Below are 20,994 nucleotides of genomic sequence, written 5' to 3'. Positions count from 1 at the left end.
GAAGTGTTTGGCATGGTTCTTATGTGTATGTGTATAATGCTTTTCAGTGCGGCTCTTGATGAGCTGCTGCTTGAGTTTTGCACAGCCCCCTGTAAGCTTCCTAAGGGCTGTGAGCTTGAGGGGGGCTTCCTTCTGTAATAGTGAAGAGGGGCAAGTCTCTTGTAAATGTTGCTGAGCAGCTCCCCCTTCAGCCCCAAAATAATCAAACACATAGAGTTCTGCTGAGGCACCTGGATGGTTCTGCCTCCAGCATGCTTTTGCTTAGGCTGGACTGCATACGACAAGCACTCTAAAATGTCCCAACTTTATTTACATCCAGACCCCTGGCTCCGACCCCACCCCAGCTCCTCCGCTTAGCTCTGGGGGAGAAGCTGGATGCGCAGTGACGCTTCGGCCAAGGCTAGAGCTCAAGGAGATGTGTGGGGTGAGCCCCTCACTTCTTCTGGGCTTGTGCCCTAGCCCGCTGAATTTTGTCGGCCGTGGCCCCATCTGTGGCTCCAGTGCAGTGGGATAATACAAGGCTCAGCTCTGCTTCGTTCCTGTGCTCGATGGCCACATCTGCGGCCTGAGCCACATCCCTGTGGTTGTGAGCAGGAGAGGAGATGGTGTCGGTCTGCCCAAGGGCACAAACCATGCCCCTCATCAGCCCACTGGCTCAGCCACCCAGCACCCACAGGGCTCTCAGATGACACACCCAACGAGAAGCAAGGCCTTGACCTTCTGCTCCGGACCCACACGGGAGGCATACTTCTTGGCCTCATATTTGTTGTGTTGCTTCATGCAGATCTCAACAAAGGGCTTAAGAGAGGAAGGGGTGGAAAGAGAAGGTATGTCAGATCCTCTCTCTTATGAGCAAAAGTCCAAAGGGCACACTGCCCCTATGCATTTCATATACCCTTCAGTATATATAACCCCATCCCACCCCCTCCCTGACATGTCCAACAGTTGTGATCTCAACATTCTCAGGGCAGAAACCACCTACACCACAGATCTGTTAGTGCCTTGAGGCTCCACCATCTGCTGCCACCCTCTCACAATAGAAGTCTCTTGACTTCTCGGGGCCTGTGTTTTCTCTCATGGCTGCCCTTATCCCACCTACTGATCCACCTGCCACAGAAAACAAACCTCCTCGGTGTCCTCCAACTGCCTCCCGCACATGCCCTCCCAGTGCCCCTCCACCCCCTACTCAAACAAGACCTTCCCCTTTAGGCACATGGTGTGGGCTGTGGGCCTCCTTGGAGAAAGCAGTTCATTCCTTCTCTCACCAACATCTGCGGCCTAACTCAGCCTGCTCTCCCACAGATCTGGCCCACAAGTGTGCAGACACGGGAAGCACCTGCTAACTACGTGGGACAGCTGAACAGATGCATGAATGGGCCATCTGCTTGCCTATCTCTGGGCCTGGTTCTCTCCCCAGGACTACCCTGCCTGAAGGTGGGGCACAGGGACGGCCCGTGTCTCACCAGGTAGCCAATGGGTGATTTCTTGCTCTTTGAAAACTTCTCTAGCTCCTCCCAGTCTTCCAGATCGGCCAGGGCAGTCAGCTTCAGCCACCAGAGCCTGCGGGGAAGCTGGGCTTGAAGGTATCGCAGGATGGGCAGGTGGTCCCAGGACCCATCTGCAGCCGGCTGCCCTAACCCACCTCTTGTCAGGAATGCGGAAGTCACGTGCCAGCTGCTCTGCGCGCTTGTTGTGGCCTCCAAGGATGAGGGTAGTGACCGTGTCGTGTAGAGACAAGTCCAGGAACCGGCCCCCCAACTCATCTTCTAGGCGTCGCTGCAGCCGTAGGAGTCTCATTTGATCCTCTGTGGCCTGGGATGGAGATGAGGCAGGATGGGGATGACAGGGACAAGGAGGAAAGACCGGGAGAGGAGGAGAGGGGGTTCTTAGAAAAGAGGAATGAGGGGGAGCCTGGGTGGCTCAGTTGGTTAAGCATCCGACTCATGATTTTGGTTCAGCTCATGATCTCACAGTTCAGAGGCTGAGCCCTGCATCAGCCTCTGCGCTGGCAGTGCGGAGCCTGCTGGGGATTCTCTGTTTCTCTCTCTGCCCCTCCCCTGCTGGCACAGGCTCCCCCTCTCCCTCTCCCCCTCTCTCTGAAAAACAAACAAATAAACATAAAGAAAGAAAGAAAGAAAGAAAGAAAGAAAGAAAGAAAGCAAGCCAAACCTTGGCTGCGAACTCGTTCTTGGCTTTGTAGAAGGCGTCAGCTGCTGTCTGCAAAGCTGCAACCCGCCCCTCGATACGCTACGGCCACAAGAAGGGAAGCCTGAGCTCACAGCACAAAGGAAATAAGCCATCCTCATTCGGGGTACACTTCTCTCCCCGGTCCCTGTGCCCAGGGTTGCCAGGGCCAGCCTTACCCTCTGGGTGCACCACTCTGGTGTCCCCAGGGGGGAGGCTAGCTCCTCTGGGACCAACCACCATCCTGGCCTCACGTCTTCCCAGAATCTCCCGCAGCAGAAGGACCAGATGGGGCATGTACCAGGAGGCCTAGATCCCTGGAGAAGGAACCTGACCGACAGCCCAGCCCACGGGCCCCACCCGGCCGTGGACCTCAGACCTCCTCTGCAGCATAGCTGGCTCGGATGTGGAAGCTGCCCAGCTCCTGGTGGTTGTCATCCTGATTGTAGAGGTCCTTCAGCGTCTCTAGCTCCTGATGTTTACAGAACTGGGGCCATGGACAGGCAGGCAGTCAGCAAGGCCAACTCAGGGGCTCAGGAGGCTCCAGCCCCACCCCTGCCCAGGGCGCACCTGTCGGTACAAACTCAGGGCCATGGGCTGGTTCCGAAGAGTCATGAAAAAATCTCCTCGATTTAGCTCATTCTTCAGGTGCAGCAACACCGTGAACACTAAAAGACAATAAGGTGATGTAGGGACTCCAGCCTGGCCGCTTGCTTAGCCCAGGGGCCCCAGCCTGGCCCTCCTCCAAACCCTGCTCACCCAGATCAGTGTCCCCACTCTCAATGGCCTTGCTCAGCGCCAGTTTGCTCCTCTTCATCTTTAGGAGAAGGGGTACCTGCTCCCCAGAGCGTGGTTCATACTCCAGCAGCTGTGGGGTGGGGAGACAGGCACAGAGAGAAGGAGCTGGCCTGGTGGCCTCTAATACCAATGTCAGAGCATCTGGACAGGGCTGGGCGCCCACACCTTGATGGCCAGCTCTGTGCGGCCACAGCCATAGGCCCGCGCAGCAATGTCAGAGTAAGAGACGCCAGGCGTGTCCCCCAGCTTCTGGTTAATGGCTCGAGCAACATCCTCGTCGGACACGTCCTTCTGTTGCACCTGCAGATAGAGGGAGTGGTCACACACACCTAGATCTCACCCTTCACCCTACACCCCCACTTGCCCTCTATCACGATCTACACCTTCAGCTCTACACTTCATATTTCCTATACCTCACCAGGGCCTGGAATCCCCTATATGCCCTTGAACCCCACCCTATATCCTCACCTTGTAGCAGGCCCAGTGGGCCAGGATCCTGCTGACGCCCTGCACTTCAGGAAGGCGCAGGTACTCACAAATCTGGATCGCCAGGGGGTAAAGCCTTCGTAACACAAGCCTGGCAGGCGAGGGGGTAAAGGGTACAAGAGTGAGGTGGGATAGAGAGGGCAGCCTGACCCCAGCCTGTAACTCAGGCCTCCCAGATCCCAGAGAAACAGGTGAGGAACAGTGACCACAAGAATCCAGCAGGGGCTGTGACGCCTGCCCACATACAGCCCTCCTCCCAGAATCCTGGGGTTTGCTGTACCTGTCCAGCAGCACCTGGATGGTGAGTTGCTTATATCTGTAAATTACTTGGTTAAGGATCCAGCTGGGGGATAAGCCCTATTTGCCAAGGACTTTCAGGAAGCATCTTCAGTCCCTCCCCCTTCGCCTACCACCACTGGCTGTAAACATCCTTGTAGCTCGCCTGAGGATACTGGCTATAAGTGAGGGGGATCCCGATGTGATAGTCCCGAATGGCATTGAGCACACGCAGGTCCTGACACATGCGCACGAAGCTGTCAGGTGGAAATCTGTCGAGGAAACACTTCCCAAAGGAGGCCGCCTGAGAAGAGCCAGAGGTCAAGAGGTCTTACCCACCCCCACACACATACATCCCTCCTGCCAGCACACCCCCTGCCCAGCACCAGCCCCCCAGCAGCCCCGCTGTCCAGGCCAACCCTGAGCAGGCTCTTCTGCATGTCTGGCCGGTGCTCATGTCCCGCGGCCTCGATGCACTGCTGCACGGCCTGGGTCAGCTGCCCCAGCTCCTGGATCTCCCGTAGGTACTCGTCTGCCTTCTGGCTCTCTTTCTGGGGGGTGGGGGAAGGGTACCAGGGATGGAGTGCCATGACAGAGAACACCCCGTGTCTGGTCCCCCGTCCCTCCGGACTGTGCTTCACATGGGCTGGTTTGGAGGGGCTGCAGAGGCCAAAGCCCAAACCCCTTCAGCCCGCAGTCCACCTGAGGTGCCCATACCTCCCCCCCGTATCAGCCCACAACTGCCAGCGAGGGGCCCGGATAGTAACACTGACTTGTGCCTGGGCTGAGGTGAGTAAGGGCTCCCTGCGCCTCCCCATCACCACACGGAGGACACTTCAGTACACCTGAGCTGACTCTCTCCAGCCCAGTGTCCAGCCCGGACTCTTCCCTTGACAAGTGGCACCTGGCTGAGTCCACCATGCCCAGCCAGGGGCACAGGGCTGAGCCAATTAAGAAGGGAAAGGAGAACATCCTGGGGCCCAGGGAGAAGCCCAGGGCTTTACCTCATACTCTTTCTGGGCCTCCAACAACAGTGCTCCAGGGGCCATCGAGGCAATTTTGAAGATCTCCTCGCTGGCCACTAGGGGAGGGAGATGGTGCGGGTTAGTGGGGCAGGGAATCCTCAGCACTCGATGACCTGATCCTGCCTTGGGTCACATGGTGCCCTTGTGAGGGCCTCACCTGGAACCTCATGTAGGAACTCGTGGGTGCTACGAGAGAAGATGCGGACCCCATCCAGCTCAGGAACCAAATAGGAGTCTTCGTCCAGCACAAACCTGAGCTTGGTCAAGGTTCCCAACAGCACCCAGAAATGGGGCGAGGTAGGTGAACCTCCCTCTCTTTCCCTCCCACCCCCGCCCCCAGGCAGTCCTCCAAGGATACTGGATGCTCTCGGGGGCATCGCCCACCACCATTAGCCGCCTCTCCCAGGCCACCACAACGGCCCTCTCTTTGCTGCGAGGGCGGCTGCACCTGTGGGCAGCATCACACACATCTGGGACACACAGGACACCGCCAGCCAGCACAGCCACATCTCCCATTCTCCCACATCACTGCTTACACCACTTTGCCTTGGTAGAGCCCTGCACATACGTGCTACCCCTTATCCGGTTCTGATTGACATCTGCTTCCCTCTCCCCCTGTGCTGTCAGCTCCCAGGGGCATCTGGGGCCCACAGCGGGGGCAGGGGTTTCCCTCAAGTATGCAGTGGCAGAGAAGACAAGATGCAAGCTCCACCTGGCATGGCCAGTGGACAGGATGAATCCAGGTGTTCCAGGAAACGAGGTTGTGCCCACCCCCAGCATAACACCCCCATCCTCACCAGACCATCTGCTTCGGGGGGGCCCGGATGTTACAGTTGAACTCACACAGCTTCTCCTGAAAGGGCACAGGGAACACCATGGCCTTGTCTCAGTAGTTACCAGTCTGGTTAAAAAGCCCCACCCCTGCCCCTAACAGATCGCTCCTGGACAAGGCACAGTGCCCCGTGTTATCCCAGGATCACACCTTGAGTGATGCTGTCCCCATCCAGATGTAGCCTGTGTCCGTGAAGAGTGCCAGGTGTCGGTAGGTGAAGGAGACAGCCATCTGCAGGAAGCTGCTCACTCCTGGCGCCAGGCCAGAGGGTGTCTGGGGCAGGCCAGGGGGGGACACCAGATGTTGATTTTTCCGAGCTTCCCCCCCGCCTCCCTCACCCCTTCCATTTCACTCCCCTGCCGGGGCCCTCACCACTGCGGAGCAGGCGGACTGGTCCAGGAGGTAAAGATCAGGCCCCACAGCCAGAAGAATGTGTGCAACTCGGTCCTGGCAGAGGGCGGTCCAGCACGAAGGTGCACCCTGCAGACCTGTGGCCGGGGAAGAGGACGGCTTCAGGATGACCAGAGCCCACAGCCTCCGCCTCTGTTGGCCCCACAGTCTGGAGGCACATCTGTGGGCACTGAATGGCTGTCTCGGGGATGTCAGGGCTCACCTGGCACCTCTGGCATCCGGCGGAGTTTGAGGTCACTGACATTGGCACTGAGAGTAAAGCGGTGGGCCCCAGTGAGGATGGCCACCCCTGAACCAAACTCAGTATGGAAGATCCGGGCGTCCAGAACCCGGTTCTGGAGCACCTCCTGGGGAGAGGGGCCGAGGGTTGAGGGGGCCACAGAGTCACGGACTGCATCCCTTTCCCCAGCCCCCTGTGGCCCCTACATTGCCCATGCTGAAGTGTCTCCGGAAGTCACCGTGAAGCCCGTACACCAGCACTCCACCATCCTCCTGCACGCAGAGCAGCTCCTCTTCAGCTGACCAGCCTAGGGACACCACGGGCCCACTCTTCCACTGCAGAGGAGAGGGAGGTTCCTGAGGCTGTCCTTGGGGCACGGACCCAGCCGAGCCCCAAGGTGGGTCAGGCATGCTCACCAGCAGACTGGCCAGAGGCAGGCCGGAAGCAGAATAGATCTCAAGCACTGGCCGTACGCTGGCAGCCTTCTCCTTCCGCCATGGGTTCCTCAACAGTGCTGTCGTTTACGAAGAGATTTTCTGTCCAGGTCCCCAGGCCCACCCCATATGAAGCAGGCTTCAGGAGAACCACAATTTAAAGCATCTCAGTAGGGGGTGAGAAGTGGGGGGGAATCGGAGTGGCACACATCAGCAAGAACCACCCGACAGCAAGGCCCCTGAGAATCATGGACCTTGAGTCCACCCTGTTGTCCCGGAGCAGGCAGTGGCAGACGGGTGACATACCAATGGGGCCCCCGTAGGGCGCAGCAGCTACCAGGCAATCCCTGAGTTCCTCCTTCAGGTCCCAGTCCATGCTGTACAGCTCATATTTCCTGCCCGTGCAGAGGCAAGCAGAGATTAGCCTCCTCATGACCCTGCCTCCAGATGGGAGTGAGCCCCAGAAGAACCCCTAAAACCTCCATTCGCCCTTCACAAGGCAGTCAAGGCCCCCCACAGGTGGGAGAGGTGATGACCAGAAACATCTAGGGCCCCTGACCACTAGTTGCATAGGGACGGCAGGTGAGGGAGCAGACGGTGCTGGCAGTGCAGGATGTGATTCTCCCGTCCAAGGATGGCAGGAGCTCCTGGCACAGGAGGCCGGCTGTGCAGCCAATATCCAGGTAGGACTAGGTAGGTACAAACTAAGGTAGGGCCAGGGTGGGGTGGGCTGGCTTTGTGCCTGCATCAGCAGGAAATAAGACCCTCTGAGAGGGTCTCTCAGGGCAGGCAGACTTTCCTCTATGTCTGGTTCTTAACACCAAATCAGGTTGTGGGCTTTATAGCCAGGGGTCCAGCTCAACACTGGCTGATAATGAACTCCGTTTTAGAGGCATTGAGTTAGCAGTGGCTGAGAGAAATCCAAGAAGAGCTCTTCGGTGAGTCCAGAGCTGGGGACAGAGTCCTGGGTAGATGTCAATCTCTGAACGCTCAGCTTATGCAAGGTAACAAAAATCACAAGCCCGCATGAGATGGCTGCAATCTGAGACATGTGGATCTCCAAGAGAGTGCACACTGTGTGAAGACAGCGTGGGACACCTGACACATGCCGTCATTTGATGGCTCAAGGTGGGGACAAGGGGACAGAGAAGGAACGAGCACTATCCCAGAAAACGAAGAGAAAGCAGTATTTAAGGGGAGTGTTTCCTCCAGTATCATTTCAGGAGTCGTCCTGATAAGAATCAGAAAGATGCCTACCATTACCTTCTATTTGACATTCTTTTCGGGGTTCTAGCCAAAATAATTTAAGAAAAAAAGGAAGTTTTTATTTTGGAAAAGGAGTGAGTTTGCTCTATTCACAAATAATGTGATTGTCTACTTAGAAAATCCAAAGCAGGACGCTTAGGTGGCTCAGTTGGTTAAGCATCTGACTTCGGCTCAGGTCATGATCTCCCAGTTCATGAGTTCGAGTCCCGCATCAGATGACTCGAGCTCCGCTTCAGGTGAACACAAGCCCCACTTCAGGTAAAAAATGAGCCCGGCTTTGGGTGAGTCATGCTTCTCTTTCTCTTCCAGCCCCTCTGTCTCTCTCTGCCCCTCATGGGATTCTCTCTCTCTCTCTCTCTGCCCCTCAATCACTTGTGCCCTCTCTCTCTCAAAAAAAAAAAAAAAAAAAAAAAAAATCCAAAGCAGTCTATGGGAGAATGAACAAAAGAGCTCAGTACGGCAATCAACAAAAACCTACATATTTTCTATACCAATAACTTTTCTATACCATAGCAAGAATCAATTAGAAATATAACTCTAAAAGATCCTAATCATGACAGCAATAAAATGACGATAGGCAAGAATAAACCTAACAAACATTTTTACAAAATAAAATCATAGGGGGGGAAAAAAAGAGAGGCAAACCAGGAAATAATACTCCTAACTACAGAGGACAAACTTAGGGTTACTGGAGGGGAGGTGGGCAGGGGGATGGGTTAAATAGGTGGTGGGCATTACAGAGGCCACTTCTGTGATGAGCACCAGGTGTTGTGTGTAAGTGATCAATCACTGAATTCTACATCTGAAACTAACATTACACTGTATGTTAATAAACTGTAATTTAAATAAAAATTTGAAAGAAAAAAAATCAAAGGACACAGAAGACATGACGAAACATCCCAAAATGATCTATGAGTACACAAGAATTCCAATAAAAATTCTCCCAATTTGGGGGGGGGGGTACTAGAAGAGCAAACTGATTCCAAAACTCATTTGCAGAAAAAAAAAAAAAAAATCTTAAACAGAAAATGTTGGAAAATATCTAAAAATATTTTGAAAATAAAACAACAGACATATACCAAATATCAAATACAGTATATAAAACTAAAGTTGATTAAAACTGTTGTTTTGGCACAGGAATAAGCAAATAGATTGATGGAAGAGAAAAGAGTCCAGAAAAAGAACTGGGAATTGAGCATTACTAGCATTACTAGAGATGTCATTTCAAATTGTTGCAAATTGATACTTGAAATGAGACAATGGGCCATATGGAAAGAATTTCCATGAACGCTATTTCATTACTTAATCTCTACAATAAAATATTTTCCAGATGGAATTCAAACTTTGAATGTTAAAAAAAATAAAGCCGTATCAGAACAAATCTTGGTTATTTTCACATTCTCAAAATAGAAACAATTTCTAAGCATGATACATAACTCAGAAGTCACAAAAAAAGAACAACAAATGAGTCTAAATAAAAATGGACTTCTGTAAACTTCTATATATAAAAAGGGGTAAAACAATACATGTGTTTTGTATTTGCTTCCATTTGAAGAAAAAGATTCTGGAAAGATTTCTAAGAATCTAGTAACTGGTTACTGGTAGGTGACGGGGTGGAATCCAGTTGAATAGGGACAGGGATGGGAAAGGGACTTTGAGTTTTTAAAAATTTTTTTTTTTTCAACGTTTATTTATTTTTGGGACAGAGAGAGACAGAGCATGAACGGGGGAGGGACAGAGAGAGAGGGAGACACAGAATCGGAAACAGGCTCCAGGCTCTGAGCCATCAGCCCAGAGCCTGACGCGGGGCTCGAACTCACAGACCGTGAGATCGTGACCTGGCTGAAGTCGGACGCTTAACTGACTGCGCCACCCAGGCGCCCCGGGACTTTGAGTTTTTAAATCACTTGAATGGTTATTTATTAAAATGATTAACATTAAAAAACTTTCATAGATTTAAAAAAATCCACTGAAGACAAACTATGAAGACAAACAACGATAAGGGATTTTCAAAAATGTCTGTGACATGTGGAAAAGAGGTACTTTTCTTAAAAATACAAAAGGCTCTGAGTCATTTTCAAAAATGAACATAAAACCAAAAGAAAATAAAAATGGTCAAGAGCTATAATCATACTATTTTATGTGAAAATATTTAAAAACTAAACACAAAAACCTTGAGAAAATATGAGCTAATATTTTTATAATGTGAACTATGGCAAAGTCTTTCAGAGCAAGACAGAAAACCTAGAAATTATCAAGGGAAAAAATGATAGATTTTATTACATAAAAATTAAAATTCTGTATATTGGGTGGCTCAGTCGATTAAGCGTCCGACTTCAACTCAGGTCATGATCTCACGGTCTGTGGGTTCGAGCCTCGCGTCGGGCTCTGTGCTGACTGCTCAGAGCCTGGAGCCTGTTTTGTATTCTGTGTCTCCCTCTCTCTCTGCCCCTCTTCAGCTCACACTCTCTCTCTCTCTCAAAAAAAATAAATAAACTTAAAAAAAATTCTGTATATTAAAAATATGTAAGAGTCAAGTGACCTTTTAGTTCTCCCCCAAATCCTAGAAAAACCCCCTTCAGTACAGTGCCGGTTAAATAAACTATGGGATGCCCATTCTGAGGAATATTATGTGGCCATTAATAAGCTGAGTCTGTGTACTGACATGAATGATTTCTAGATGTCCTGTTAAATACCAACAAAAGGTGCAGCTCAGTAGGAACCATGTTAACCCATTTATTTTATACAAAAACTGAGCACATACTTTTGACAAGCATATTTACATATAATTATATGTAGGTGTGTAAACACATGGAAAAATGCTCAGAGACATGGAGCTGAATTCAGCCAGAGATAGTGGGTACCTGTGGGGAGGGTGGTGAATGAAGGAGGGATGTTGGGGGACTGCCAACTTTTAGACTTTTGCATTATTTGAATTTTTGATAACCCATGTGCATTTTTTGACATTTTGTTACTAAAATCATTCCATGAAAATCTGATGGGAAAATAGATGTTCACACAGACCTACCACGCCAGTTATCAATTTATTGCCTCTTAGCTCCAAAATCACCCTCCGACACTGTTCTGTGAGAACAGACAGCGTGTCTTTATGCATTCCTCCTCCACAGTGTGATCTTAACCTTTCTCAGTAGAGGGCGCTTGGAGGGATGCGGACCGGGCTCTCCTGACTGCTTCCAGTTGGAGTTCACCCGGAATCACCTTCCCGTGGCTCCCTGGTCCAGACACCACACTCCTAGACTCCTGCCCATACCAGGCTCTACTTCCTCTGCTGCCAAGATGCCTGCCTGTCCACTGGCTACCCTGCCTGTGCCCTTGGGTTTCCACTGACCCCCTCCGCACACCTGTGCACCCAACCACTGCTTGTGGCTCAGCTTACAGACACCATGTGCTCCCGGCTGCCTCTCTGCACCATTACCACCATTCCATTCCATGCCCACCCCCTTGGCCACCAGCCGCAGCTCGCCTGTGTCCCCCTACCTTCTGAACTCCAGAGGGCTGCTTCTTGCTTGCCCAGCAACCGGGGACCAGCTCTGGTCCGGGCAAAACAGTGAACTTCACTCTCCAGTGAGCTGCAATTTTTATTTTCTCCAGCAAGATCTGAATTCCAGCCTGGGGAGGGGATTCCCTTCCAAGTTTGTCATTCTTTGGGTACTCTCCCTCAGCCCTGGGTGATTCACACAAAACTTTCTTTTACCTTATACTTACTCTTTTATCAGTTTAATAATTCTTCATGTTTATTAAACTCTCTCAGTTTAAGTCTCCCAACTGGACCCAAACTGCTATAAACCTGGTGCAGGGAGTGGTGGCAGAAGACAGACTCCTAAAGATGCGATTTGGGGATTGGTTTGGTTGTGCGCTTGGGCTTGAGGGCAGTGCTGAGCTCCCCGGCAAAGGGAAACAAATGCTAGTCACCTACTGCATGAAGTGGCACCACAATTAATCAAGCCTACGGTTTACTGTGGTGAAATGCCAAGTCAAACATGCACCTTGGGGTGACTTCTGGGCCCGAATGTATGGCAGTAATGGTGATTGTAAGGGCTGGGGATTGGGACAGATTATTTTGAGTGCACTTGGACATTTACAAAGAGAAAACGACAAGTTTGCACTCATTAACTTTCAGCTCAAGTCATGGTCTGAGAAGCAGAAAGCTTCCATTACAGCCCTAACAGAATCTCTTCTTTCTTGTGGCCACACCGCCTCTTACTGCTAAAAATCAAACACAAAATTTAATTGTGTGGGTTGTTAAATCACCAACATACCATTTCTCGTGTGAGAATTAATGGCTCTTATGAGGAAAAGAATTGGATCCTGAAACCTGCAAACAATGGAAGTAGGCTGCCTTCCTGTGTCCAAGGAGACTAGCCTTTGGCTGCTTGAAAACCCTATGATAACCTCACTTGGGGTAGATGTCTTGGGAGCCTCCCTACCCAAGGCTGACCTGGCCTAACACTACTGTTGAGTGGCTAATCTCTCTGCCAGTAGCAGAGACTAATATCTGATCCCAATATGGCACCATTCCTGGGGGGACCAGCCTGCAAGCTGATTATGTATGACTTTGCAAGGGAGGGGGTGGCCATCAGCAGCCGAACCCACTGGTCAATCAACTTCCCTCGGAGTGGACAATCTGATGTAATGATGCCTCCAGATTTCATGCAGCATCAACACCACAGCATCACCCATGAAATGTTTCTGTCCAAAATGTTCAACCTGAATCTATTCAAGCCTCTAGATCTACAACACAGTTTCAGGAAATTCAGACTATGATAGATTACACAGTTCAAGTTCAAAGGCACCACAAAGAAGTAATGGGACAAATCAGGATAAAACCAATGGTCTATTAAACAAGTCAATGTCATGAAAAACAAAAGGTAAGGGTGGGAGTGGGGATAACAATAGTCAAGTTTATGAAAGACTTAATTAAGACAGGTAAGCAAATGAGTAAGTCTAGTTTAGGCCTTGATTTGAACTGGTTATAAAAAGACACTTTGGGGGCACGTGGGTGGCTCAGTTGAGCATCCAACTTCGGCTCAGGTCATGATCTCGCAGTTTGTGAGTTTGAGCCCCATGTTGGGCTCTGTGCTGACAGCTCGGAGCCTGGAGCCTGCTTTGGATTCTGTGTCTCCCTCTCTCTCTGCTCCTCCCCTACTCACATTCTGTCTCTGTCTCTCTCAAAAATAAAATAAAAACATAAAAAAAATTTTTTTTAATAAAAAAAACATAAAAAGACACTTTGAAGACAATTGGGTAAGTCTGAATAGGGACTGGTTGTTAGATGATTTTAAATGTTAACTTTGTTAGGTGTGAAATAGTATTGCAGTTTCATAGAAAAGACTGCATTTTCACAGGAAAAAAAAATTGTCATTTTTTAAAAAGTAATGCACATTGAAGTTATGTCTGTAATTTATTTTAAAATATAGCAGAAAAAGTATTTGATTGAAAAGATGTGCCTACGCATGCCTGGGGGGTTTAGTCAATTAAGTGTCTGACTTCAGCTCAGGTCATGATCTCACAGTTCATGAGTTTGAGCCCCGTGTCGGGTTCTGTGCTCACAGCTCAGAGCCTGGAGCCTATTTCAGATTCTGTGTCTCCGTCTATCTCTACCCTTTCCTTGCTCACGCTGTCTGTCTCTCTCAAATAAATAAATATTAAAAAGGGGGGGGGGGAGGACAGATGAAAAGAAAATAGCAAACTGCTGATACTTATTGAAGCTAGGTGATGAGTACATGAAGATCCACTAAATTACTTTTACTACGTTTATGTATATTTGAACTTAAAAAAAAAAGTTTATTTCTCTTGAGAGAGAGAGAGAGAGAGAACAAGCATGGGAGAGGCGGAGAGAGGGAGGGAGACAGAATCCCAAGCAAGCTCCACCCTGCCGCATGGAGCTGAATGGGGGGCTTGAACCTACCAACCATGAGACCATGACCTGAGCCGAAACCAAGAGTTGGACGCTTAACCGCTAAGTTACTCAGGCGCCCATAAAATATTTAACTTCCAAATTGCTGAAGCAAATATTGTAACATAACAATTTTTAAGCCTGATAGTGCTGGGTGTTCATTCTACTATTCTACTTTGTTGTACACTTGAAAATGTTCACAGTAAAAGGTTAAGTTGTATTTCCAAGAGAGAAGTGAAGATTCATCTCTAACCAGTGTTCCAGGGAGTAAAGTTCAGATGAGGCCTGAGATCCGTCCGCTGAAGTGACAGAATGTCACTAAGAATAGGGTGGTCTGACCAGAGTGAATGGTCAGTGGGAAGAGAAAAAAACAGAACCAAATACAGATGGCAATCTTTAGACCTTTGGCTAGAGCGGCGAGAAGAAAGAAGGGGTGAGAAGGAGGGACCTGTGGAATGGAGGAGTTTATTTTTTGTCAGGATGGGGAGATACAGATCACATTTCTAGTACCCGCCCCAGAGATAATGGAGTAGGTTTGGCCACAGAAGCTCATTGTAGCCGGCATCTCAGGTGACCTGGATGCAGGGGGTCCTGGACAACAGCTGGAGAAGCCCTGTGGCTGAGGGAGGCCGTGGGTGGATGGTGCGTGGTTTCTGGGAAGGCAGGGAGACAGGCACATCTCACTGGGTCAGGAAAGACAGCTGGCAGGTTTGGTAGGGGGAAGTCTTAGCCCTTCTATGTGACTTCGAGTTCTCTGGGAAGCACAAGGTGAAGTCAGCTGTTGGGCAGAGGGGCCAAGAAGACTATGATTTGCAGTATTTCGAAATTATTTGAATTGTTGTGTAATCTTTTAAAAGGAAAAGCAGCGGAGCGCCTGGGTGGCTAAGTTGGTTGAGTGTCCGACTTCGGTTCCGGTCATGATCTCGCGGTCCGTGGGTTCGAGCCCCGCGTTGGGCTCTGTGCTGATGGCTCAGAGCCTGCTTTGAATTCTGTCTCTCTCTCTCTCTCTCTCTCTCTCTCTCTCTCTCTGCTCCTCCCCTGCTCATGCTCTCTCTCTCTCAAAAAGAAATAAACATTAAAAAAAAATTGTTTTAAAGGAAAAGTAGAGCCCTTGTGATGAGTGTAGGCTGACCCCACATAAAAGGACTGCGAGGGCCCACTTGAGGCTGGTGGGCACAATTTGCAGTAGTCCCACCCTGCCTGTCTGTGGCCTGCCTGGCAGCACTCAGTAGCCTGGGCACGGGTAGAGATGGTGAGTGGCTGGTGCACTGGGAGGTGCCCCTGTGCCAGGCGGATGCAGCCAAAGGACAAAGGAACAAAGTTGTTGGGGAAAAGGCAAGAAACTGAAACGACTGACTGTGGCTGCACTCCAAGCTGGACAGGGAGGGGCATGTGTACAGAAGGGGGCTCTGCACATGATACGAAGAGAACAGAGGGTTCCTGGGATGGGGAGCCCGATGAGGTTGAAGGACAGGTGTATTAGGAGGTATCGGAGTATAGTGAAGACAGGAGCTCATGGTCACAGAGGGAGTTGCCTGAATTGAATGTTTCAGAGGGAAAGCAGTTCTGGAAGAACACAGGCGCCAGGTGGAGGGTGGCTAACGTAGATAAAGTCACTTTTGAAGAACTCATGGAACTATGAAGCCTGGTGGCCACTTAAGTCACCCTGGAAGGTCGCAAGAGCTGGGATGTCCAGGAAGCTGTCCAATCAGTCAGTGGGGGATGTGGTTCAGGAGGCTGGCGGCAGCACAGACCTAGCTGGGAAGAGGGCAGAGCCCCTCCACGGGGTACACGAATTAAGAGTCAGGGAGCGAAGAACAACAAAACATGGACCACCTCCCAAGGCTTTGAGGTGAAGAAGCCTTCTCAGGGACAGTCAGATGACTCAAGCTGTGCCTGCAGGGTGGTGGCATGGGGTATGGATAGGCAAGGTGAAAGGCAGCAGGGAGAGCGGCTTTTCAGAAGAGCCGAGGGGTATGGACTTTTATAAGGACAGCCACAGCCTTAATGAGGAAGGCCAGTCCCATATTTCTCCTCTATTCCCGGGTTCCAGAAGTGGGAAATCTCAGCAGCAGTAAACAGACCGTGGATTCTAATACCAGGAAATCACTGAACCTAGCAGCTCTTGCAGCCTCAGTTCCAGCCCCCTCCAGGAAACACTGAAGAAATCCCTGTGGCCGTGCAGCTGAACTCCTGGGAAGTTCCCAGTTCCAAGCATGGTCCGCCACAGTGTGGGAAGAGCCTTCTGTGAAAACAGATGATCTCCAGCCTTTGCCTCAAGGGTCCACGCGGGGCTACTGAACCACTGGGGAGGAAGGGGCACATCAAGTCTAGCCTTGGGGAACAATCTACTTATTCCAAAATCCTCAGGCCTGAAGGAGAGCCCACCATCACCCCTGAAATCCTTCGATTCCAATCTGCCTCAAAAATAAGTACTACTGGGGCGCCTGGGTGGCGCAGTCGGTTGAGCGTCCGACTTCAGCCAGGTCATGATCTCGCGGTCCGTGAGTTCGAGCCCCGTGTCAGGCTCTGGGCTGACGGCTCGGAGCCTGGAGCCTGTTTCCGATTCTGTGTCTCCCTCTCTCTCTGCCCCTCCCCCGTTCATGCTCTGCCTCTCTCTGTCCCAAAAATAAATAAAAAACGTTGAAAAAAAAAAAATTAAAAAAAAAAAAATAAGTACTACTAAAGAACTCTTGTACATTGTTGGAAATGTAAAATGGTGTAGCTGCCATGGAAAAAAGTATGAGAATTCCTCCCAAAAAAATAAACAGGATTACATGTAACCCAGCAGTTCCACTCAGTATCCAAAAGAACTGCGAACAGTCTCGAAGGGATATCTGCACACACATGTTCCTAGCAGCGTTATTCACAACAGCCACGAGGTGGAAGTAACAGAAACAGAAACAGAAAACAGAATGGTGGCGGGGCGCCTGGGTGGCTCAGTCGGCTGGGCGTCGACTTCAGCTCAGGTCATGATCTCACAGTTCGTGGGTTCGAGCCCCGTGTCGGGCTCTGTGCTGACAGTGCAGAGCCTGGAGCCTGTTTCGGATTCTGTGTCTCCCTCTCTCTCTGCCCCACCCCTGTTCGTACTCTGTCTCTGTCTCAAGAATAAATAAACATTAAAAAAAAAAGAAAAGAAAAGAAACCAGAATGGTGGCTACCAGGGCTGGGGGAGGGGGAAAATGGGGAGTTATTGTTTAATGGTTATAGAGTTTCAATTGTGCACGATGAAAAAGTTCTGGAGATTCATTGCACAACATGAATGTACTTACTACTACTGGAATGTACCTTAGAATGGTTAAGGCACGACATTTTATATTATGTATATTTAACCACAATTTTTAAAATAGTTTGTGTTTAGGGGCACCTGGCTCAGTTGGTACAGCATGCGACCCTTGATCTTGGGGGCGTAAGTTCAAGCCCCACATTGGGTGTAGAAATTACTTAAAGACAAAATCTTCAAAGTTCATGTTTACATGTTACACCCCCCCCCCACCCCCCGCAATCCTACTAAAATAGTCAAGCCCTTTTCTAAGAAGAGTTTTAGGAGAACATAATGTATCTTGCCTCCTTTCTCTTACCATAAGGGATGTTTCTAAAGTACCTGAGATAATGTGCCCCAAATCAAGCTAACCCTTTCCGCACAAAACTCACTCTTCCTTTCTCATTATCTTAAGCCAAAACCCCAATCATCCTCAATTCCTTGCTCTACCTCCTTCCTACTGAGTGCAACCTATCACAATCTCCTTTGATTTTGTCCCCTAAATATCTGATGCATCCCTTTTTCTCCATTTCTACCATACTGCCACCATCAACTTCTCCCTCGTCTACTCCTCCAGCCCCCTCACCAGTCTCCCTTGCCTCCATATTTGCTTGCCCCTTCTAACTTGTCCTCCCTAATGCCTCTAGAAGTTACACACACACACACACACACACACACACACACACACACACACCTGTGGCAATCCAGCCACACTGGCTCTCTGTTTAGATGATCGAGGGTGTCCTAGTCTTTCCTGCCTCAGGGCCTTTGTATATGTATGCTCTTTTTCATCACAGCCCCTGCACTTATGTTTACTCATCCCCTGGATGGGGAAATTATATTTCCTTCAGAAAGTTTTCTTTACCTCTAACCTCCAGCCTATTCTATATACTCTCTTAGGACCCTGTATCTCTTCTTTATGGTGATTATGATTAAACAAATACTAAGTCATTAATGGTTATCAACTGTCTCTCCTGCTGGCTATAAGCTCCATGAGAGTAGAGAGGGTCTGTCTTTTTATTGGTCACACTAAGACACTTTAGTGTCTTTTATTTACACAGTAAGCCTGGCAAAGGGTTGAGCAAAATTAATCAACGGGTTTTTTGGATAAAAATGGTTTGGTTTTCAGGATAAAAATGGCTAAAATTCTGGAACTCCATAGGAACTAGTAACCATTCCCTCTCCTTGCATTCCCAAATTCAGTGAACTTTCCAAAACATTACTTCCAATGCAAAAGAATCCTATCCTGTAGAAAGGATTTGAAAGGCAATGTCTGCCACTTGTTTATCATTAATTCACTTACTGGAACATATCCTGGCATAAGGCTATGCACAAATATGAATAAAACCAAATAGTTGCATTTAAAACATTTCCACTCTGGGGGAGCCTGGCTGGCTCAATTGCAAGAGTATGCGACTCTTGAACTTGGGGTCATGAGTTGGAGCCCCACATTGGGTGTAGAGGTTACTTAAGTAAACTTAAAAAAAAAAATTCCACTCTGGTGAAGCTAGAATATGCTGTTATATTTTCCTGTTAAAACAAGACAAAACAAAACAAAACAAAACAAAAGGAGTACCTGGGTGGCTTAGTCGGTTAAGCATCTGACTTTCGCTCAGCTCATGGTCTCGGGGTTTGTGAGTTCGAGCCCAGAGTGAGGCTCTGTGCTGACAGCTCAGAACCTGGAGCCTGCTTCCGATTCTGTGTCTCCCTCTCTCTCTGCCCCTCCCCCATTCCCACTCATGCTCCCGCTCTCTTTCTCTCAAAAATAAATAAACATAAAAAAAAAAACAAAAAACAAAAACCTATGCTTTAACACATTTAAAGGTTCTAAAAGACTGGATTCAAAGCCTGCCTCCACCGCTTACTGGCTGGGTAACCTGTCTACCTAATCTCTCTGCGTCTCAGTTTCCCCATCAGTAAGATGGGGCTAATGATAACTACCCCATGGGGTCATGAAACAAACAAGTTAATACATATCAGATACTTAACACAGTGTCTAGAACAGAGAATGGCTCAACATTCATTAGCAAAAGTCAAAGGCTTAGACCTTTACCCTTTCTGGCAGTACAGCACAAGTAAGGGGAGGCTAGCCAGACAGGTCATGTCTATGGCACATACTCAACAATGACATTCATTTAAAACTTTCCTGATGCATCAACAAGGCTAAGACTTTTTGTGATAAACAGGAGCTCTGTGGTAATGACGTCTTTTGTCTTCAGCATTCTCGGATTTAACAAACCTGTGTAGGCAATATGTATTTTCAAAACACACAACGTGTGTTTTCATACTTTTAAAAGGGTATGCTGTATATGTAAACACTAAGTCGTATGGCTACTTCTGTCAAATGACATCCCTTCTCCACAAGAAAAAAACCAGTTGAAATCATTGTTATTTCCTACTGACTTTACTGCTTCTTCATTAAGTTTCTGCATTTTTTCACATTGTATATGCATATTTACAAGAAATAATAATTATAAATAAACAACAAAAGCAACCGAGCTCTAAAAATTGCCACAAAGCATTTGTCCATCTTGAAAGTGTTAAGAGCTAACATTTTGTGTTATCAAAAATTACGCTGAAAACTTTTAACATGTGAATAAAAATGGTATAGAGTTTCACTAACACAACAGGGTATTTTGTACTGAAATACGACCCCAGTGCAGTATCTTCTGACCTTTAGGTGCAATCAAAAGTATTCTTAAAACTTTATGGGATTACTACACAGCAGGCATTGTTCTAAAAATGCATTGGACATAAAGAGATAAACATAGTCTTGGTCCTCAAGGAACTTAGTTTATACCATAAGAAACCTATGTAAATATTGCTCTACTGTACCATTCATAACAGAAGTAACACTGGGCCCTATGAAGCCCAAGAAAGTCAGCTGACTTAGGACTGGAAGAGCGACGGTTTCAGGAAGAAACCTTGAACCAAGTCCTGAAAGATGAGCAAGAATTCTCCGGTGAGATAAAGAGGGCAATGGCAGTACCCACAGAAGGAACTGAAAGCTGGTGCAAACATCGGGAAGCCATGAAACATGGCGGTGTTTGGGGGTCCTGCAATTCTGTGCAACTCGAATACAAGACTTGGGTAGGAGAGGAGCAAATGGAGCTGGAGACAAACAGAGGCTGACTTACAGATGTTCCAATAGAAGAAATTTGTGTTTTAACCTACAGAGAAGGGACGCCATTGAAAAATCCTTATCAGGGTAATGATGCGACCGGTTTACACTTCATATCAATAGTTTAGGACTCTACGACTTCCAGGAGAGGGTTACCCCTAACTGAGGGTCCTCACTCGCGCTGCTCCTGAATTCACAAACGACTTGCCCCCTTCTCCCAGCCTTGGTTTGCTGTTACCCCGCCCGCCAGCCGTGCGATCCCGCCTCCCGCGGAGCGCCCCTGTAGTCTGACTTTGGCAGCACTTCGCCGCAGGAGACTAAACACTCGCTATCACCCGCAGGCCGCCTCCCTCAACGTGATCTGAGCATCCTTCCGGAAGCTGACAGATCGGGGCTTCAGCGTTAGACGCTGCTCTACTTCTGTGACCGCCGTGCTTGCCTCAGTTTCCCTCCTGGATCTGGGGAAGGCCCGGTGTGCGTTAAGTGGTGGACGCCGGGGGAGAGCCGGCGAGGGGCGGACCCCAGCGCCCACAGTGACGGGGGCGCGCGCCGCCGGCTCCGCCCGAAGACTCTAGTCGGCGGGCCAGCGGGGTAAGCCGGACCGCGCGCGGGAGGGCGGGGCGGCTCACCGGTAAAAGGCAGAGTCCCCGAGCGGGTTCCAGTTCGCCGTGTAGCAGTCCATGGCTGGTGCAAGCGGCTGCTGGGCAGCGCAAAGGAGACACCCGCCGGGCGCGGGCTCCGGGCCGGCACTTCCGCTTCCGC

At 49.4% G+C, this 20,994-nt stretch overlaps 1 protein-coding gene across 2 annotated transcripts; it reads right to left on the bottom strand.

The window, feature by feature from the left end:
* Positions 1 to 290: 290 nt before the first annotated feature.
* Positions 291 to 20,988, bottom strand: VPS16 (VPS16 core subunit of CORVET and HOPS complexes). 2 transcript variants are annotated; one of them, XM_049651063.1, is made up of 24 exons: positions 20,862 to 20,988; positions 6,973 to 7,061; positions 6,649 to 6,746; positions 6,439 to 6,567; positions 6,215 to 6,359; positions 5,974 to 6,089; positions 5,752 to 5,874; positions 5,567 to 5,622; positions 5,128 to 5,217; positions 4,927 to 5,021; positions 4,749 to 4,825; positions 4,164 to 4,295; positions 3,921 to 4,048; positions 3,749 to 3,784; positions 3,451 to 3,559; positions 3,148 to 3,282; positions 2,944 to 3,052; positions 2,755 to 2,852; positions 2,564 to 2,671; positions 2,170 to 2,247; positions 1,643 to 1,812; positions 1,464 to 1,560; positions 695 to 798; positions 291 to 578 (listed from the first exon to the last, which is right to left on the bottom strand). In XM_049651063.1, exons 1-24 carry the CDS (start codon positions 20,912 to 20,914, stop codon positions 434 to 436), a joined length of 2,520 nt encoding a protein of 839 aa, XP_049507020.1. In that variant the 5' UTR covers positions 20,915 to 20,988; the 3' UTR covers positions 291 to 433. The 2 variants fall into 2 exon arrangements, with proteins under 2 accessions (XP_049507020.1, XP_049507019.1); XM_049651062.1 differs by having other exon boundaries at positions 3,451 to 3,784.
* Between the last annotated feature and the right edge of the window lie 6 nt (positions 20,989 to 20,994).

Source organism: Panthera uncia, assembly GCF_023721935.1.
Source record: "Panthera uncia isolate 11264 chromosome A3 unlocalized genomic scaffold, Puncia_PCG_1.0 HiC_scaffold_11, whole genome shotgun sequence".
Lineage (NCBI taxonomy): Eukaryota > Metazoa > Chordata > Mammalia > Carnivora > Felidae > Panthera > Panthera uncia.
This window is presented reverse-complemented; position numbering and strand designations above follow the sequence as displayed.

Excerpts from the sequence above, each read along its gene's own strand:
- VPS16 (XM_049651062.1), bottom strand. The coding sequence starts at position 20,914 with ATGGACTGCTACACGGCGAACTGGAACCCGCTCGGGGACTCTGCCTTT. Across the intron at positions 6,360-6,438 it reads GACACTTCAGCATGGGCAAT|GAGGTGCTCCAGAACCGGGT; the intron begins GTAGGGGCCACA and ends CCCTCTCCCCAG. Across the intron at positions 4,296-4,748 it reads AGGCCCAGAAAGAGTATGAG|AAAGAGAGCCAGAAGGCAGA; the intron begins GTAAAGCCCTGG and ends CCCACCCCCCAG.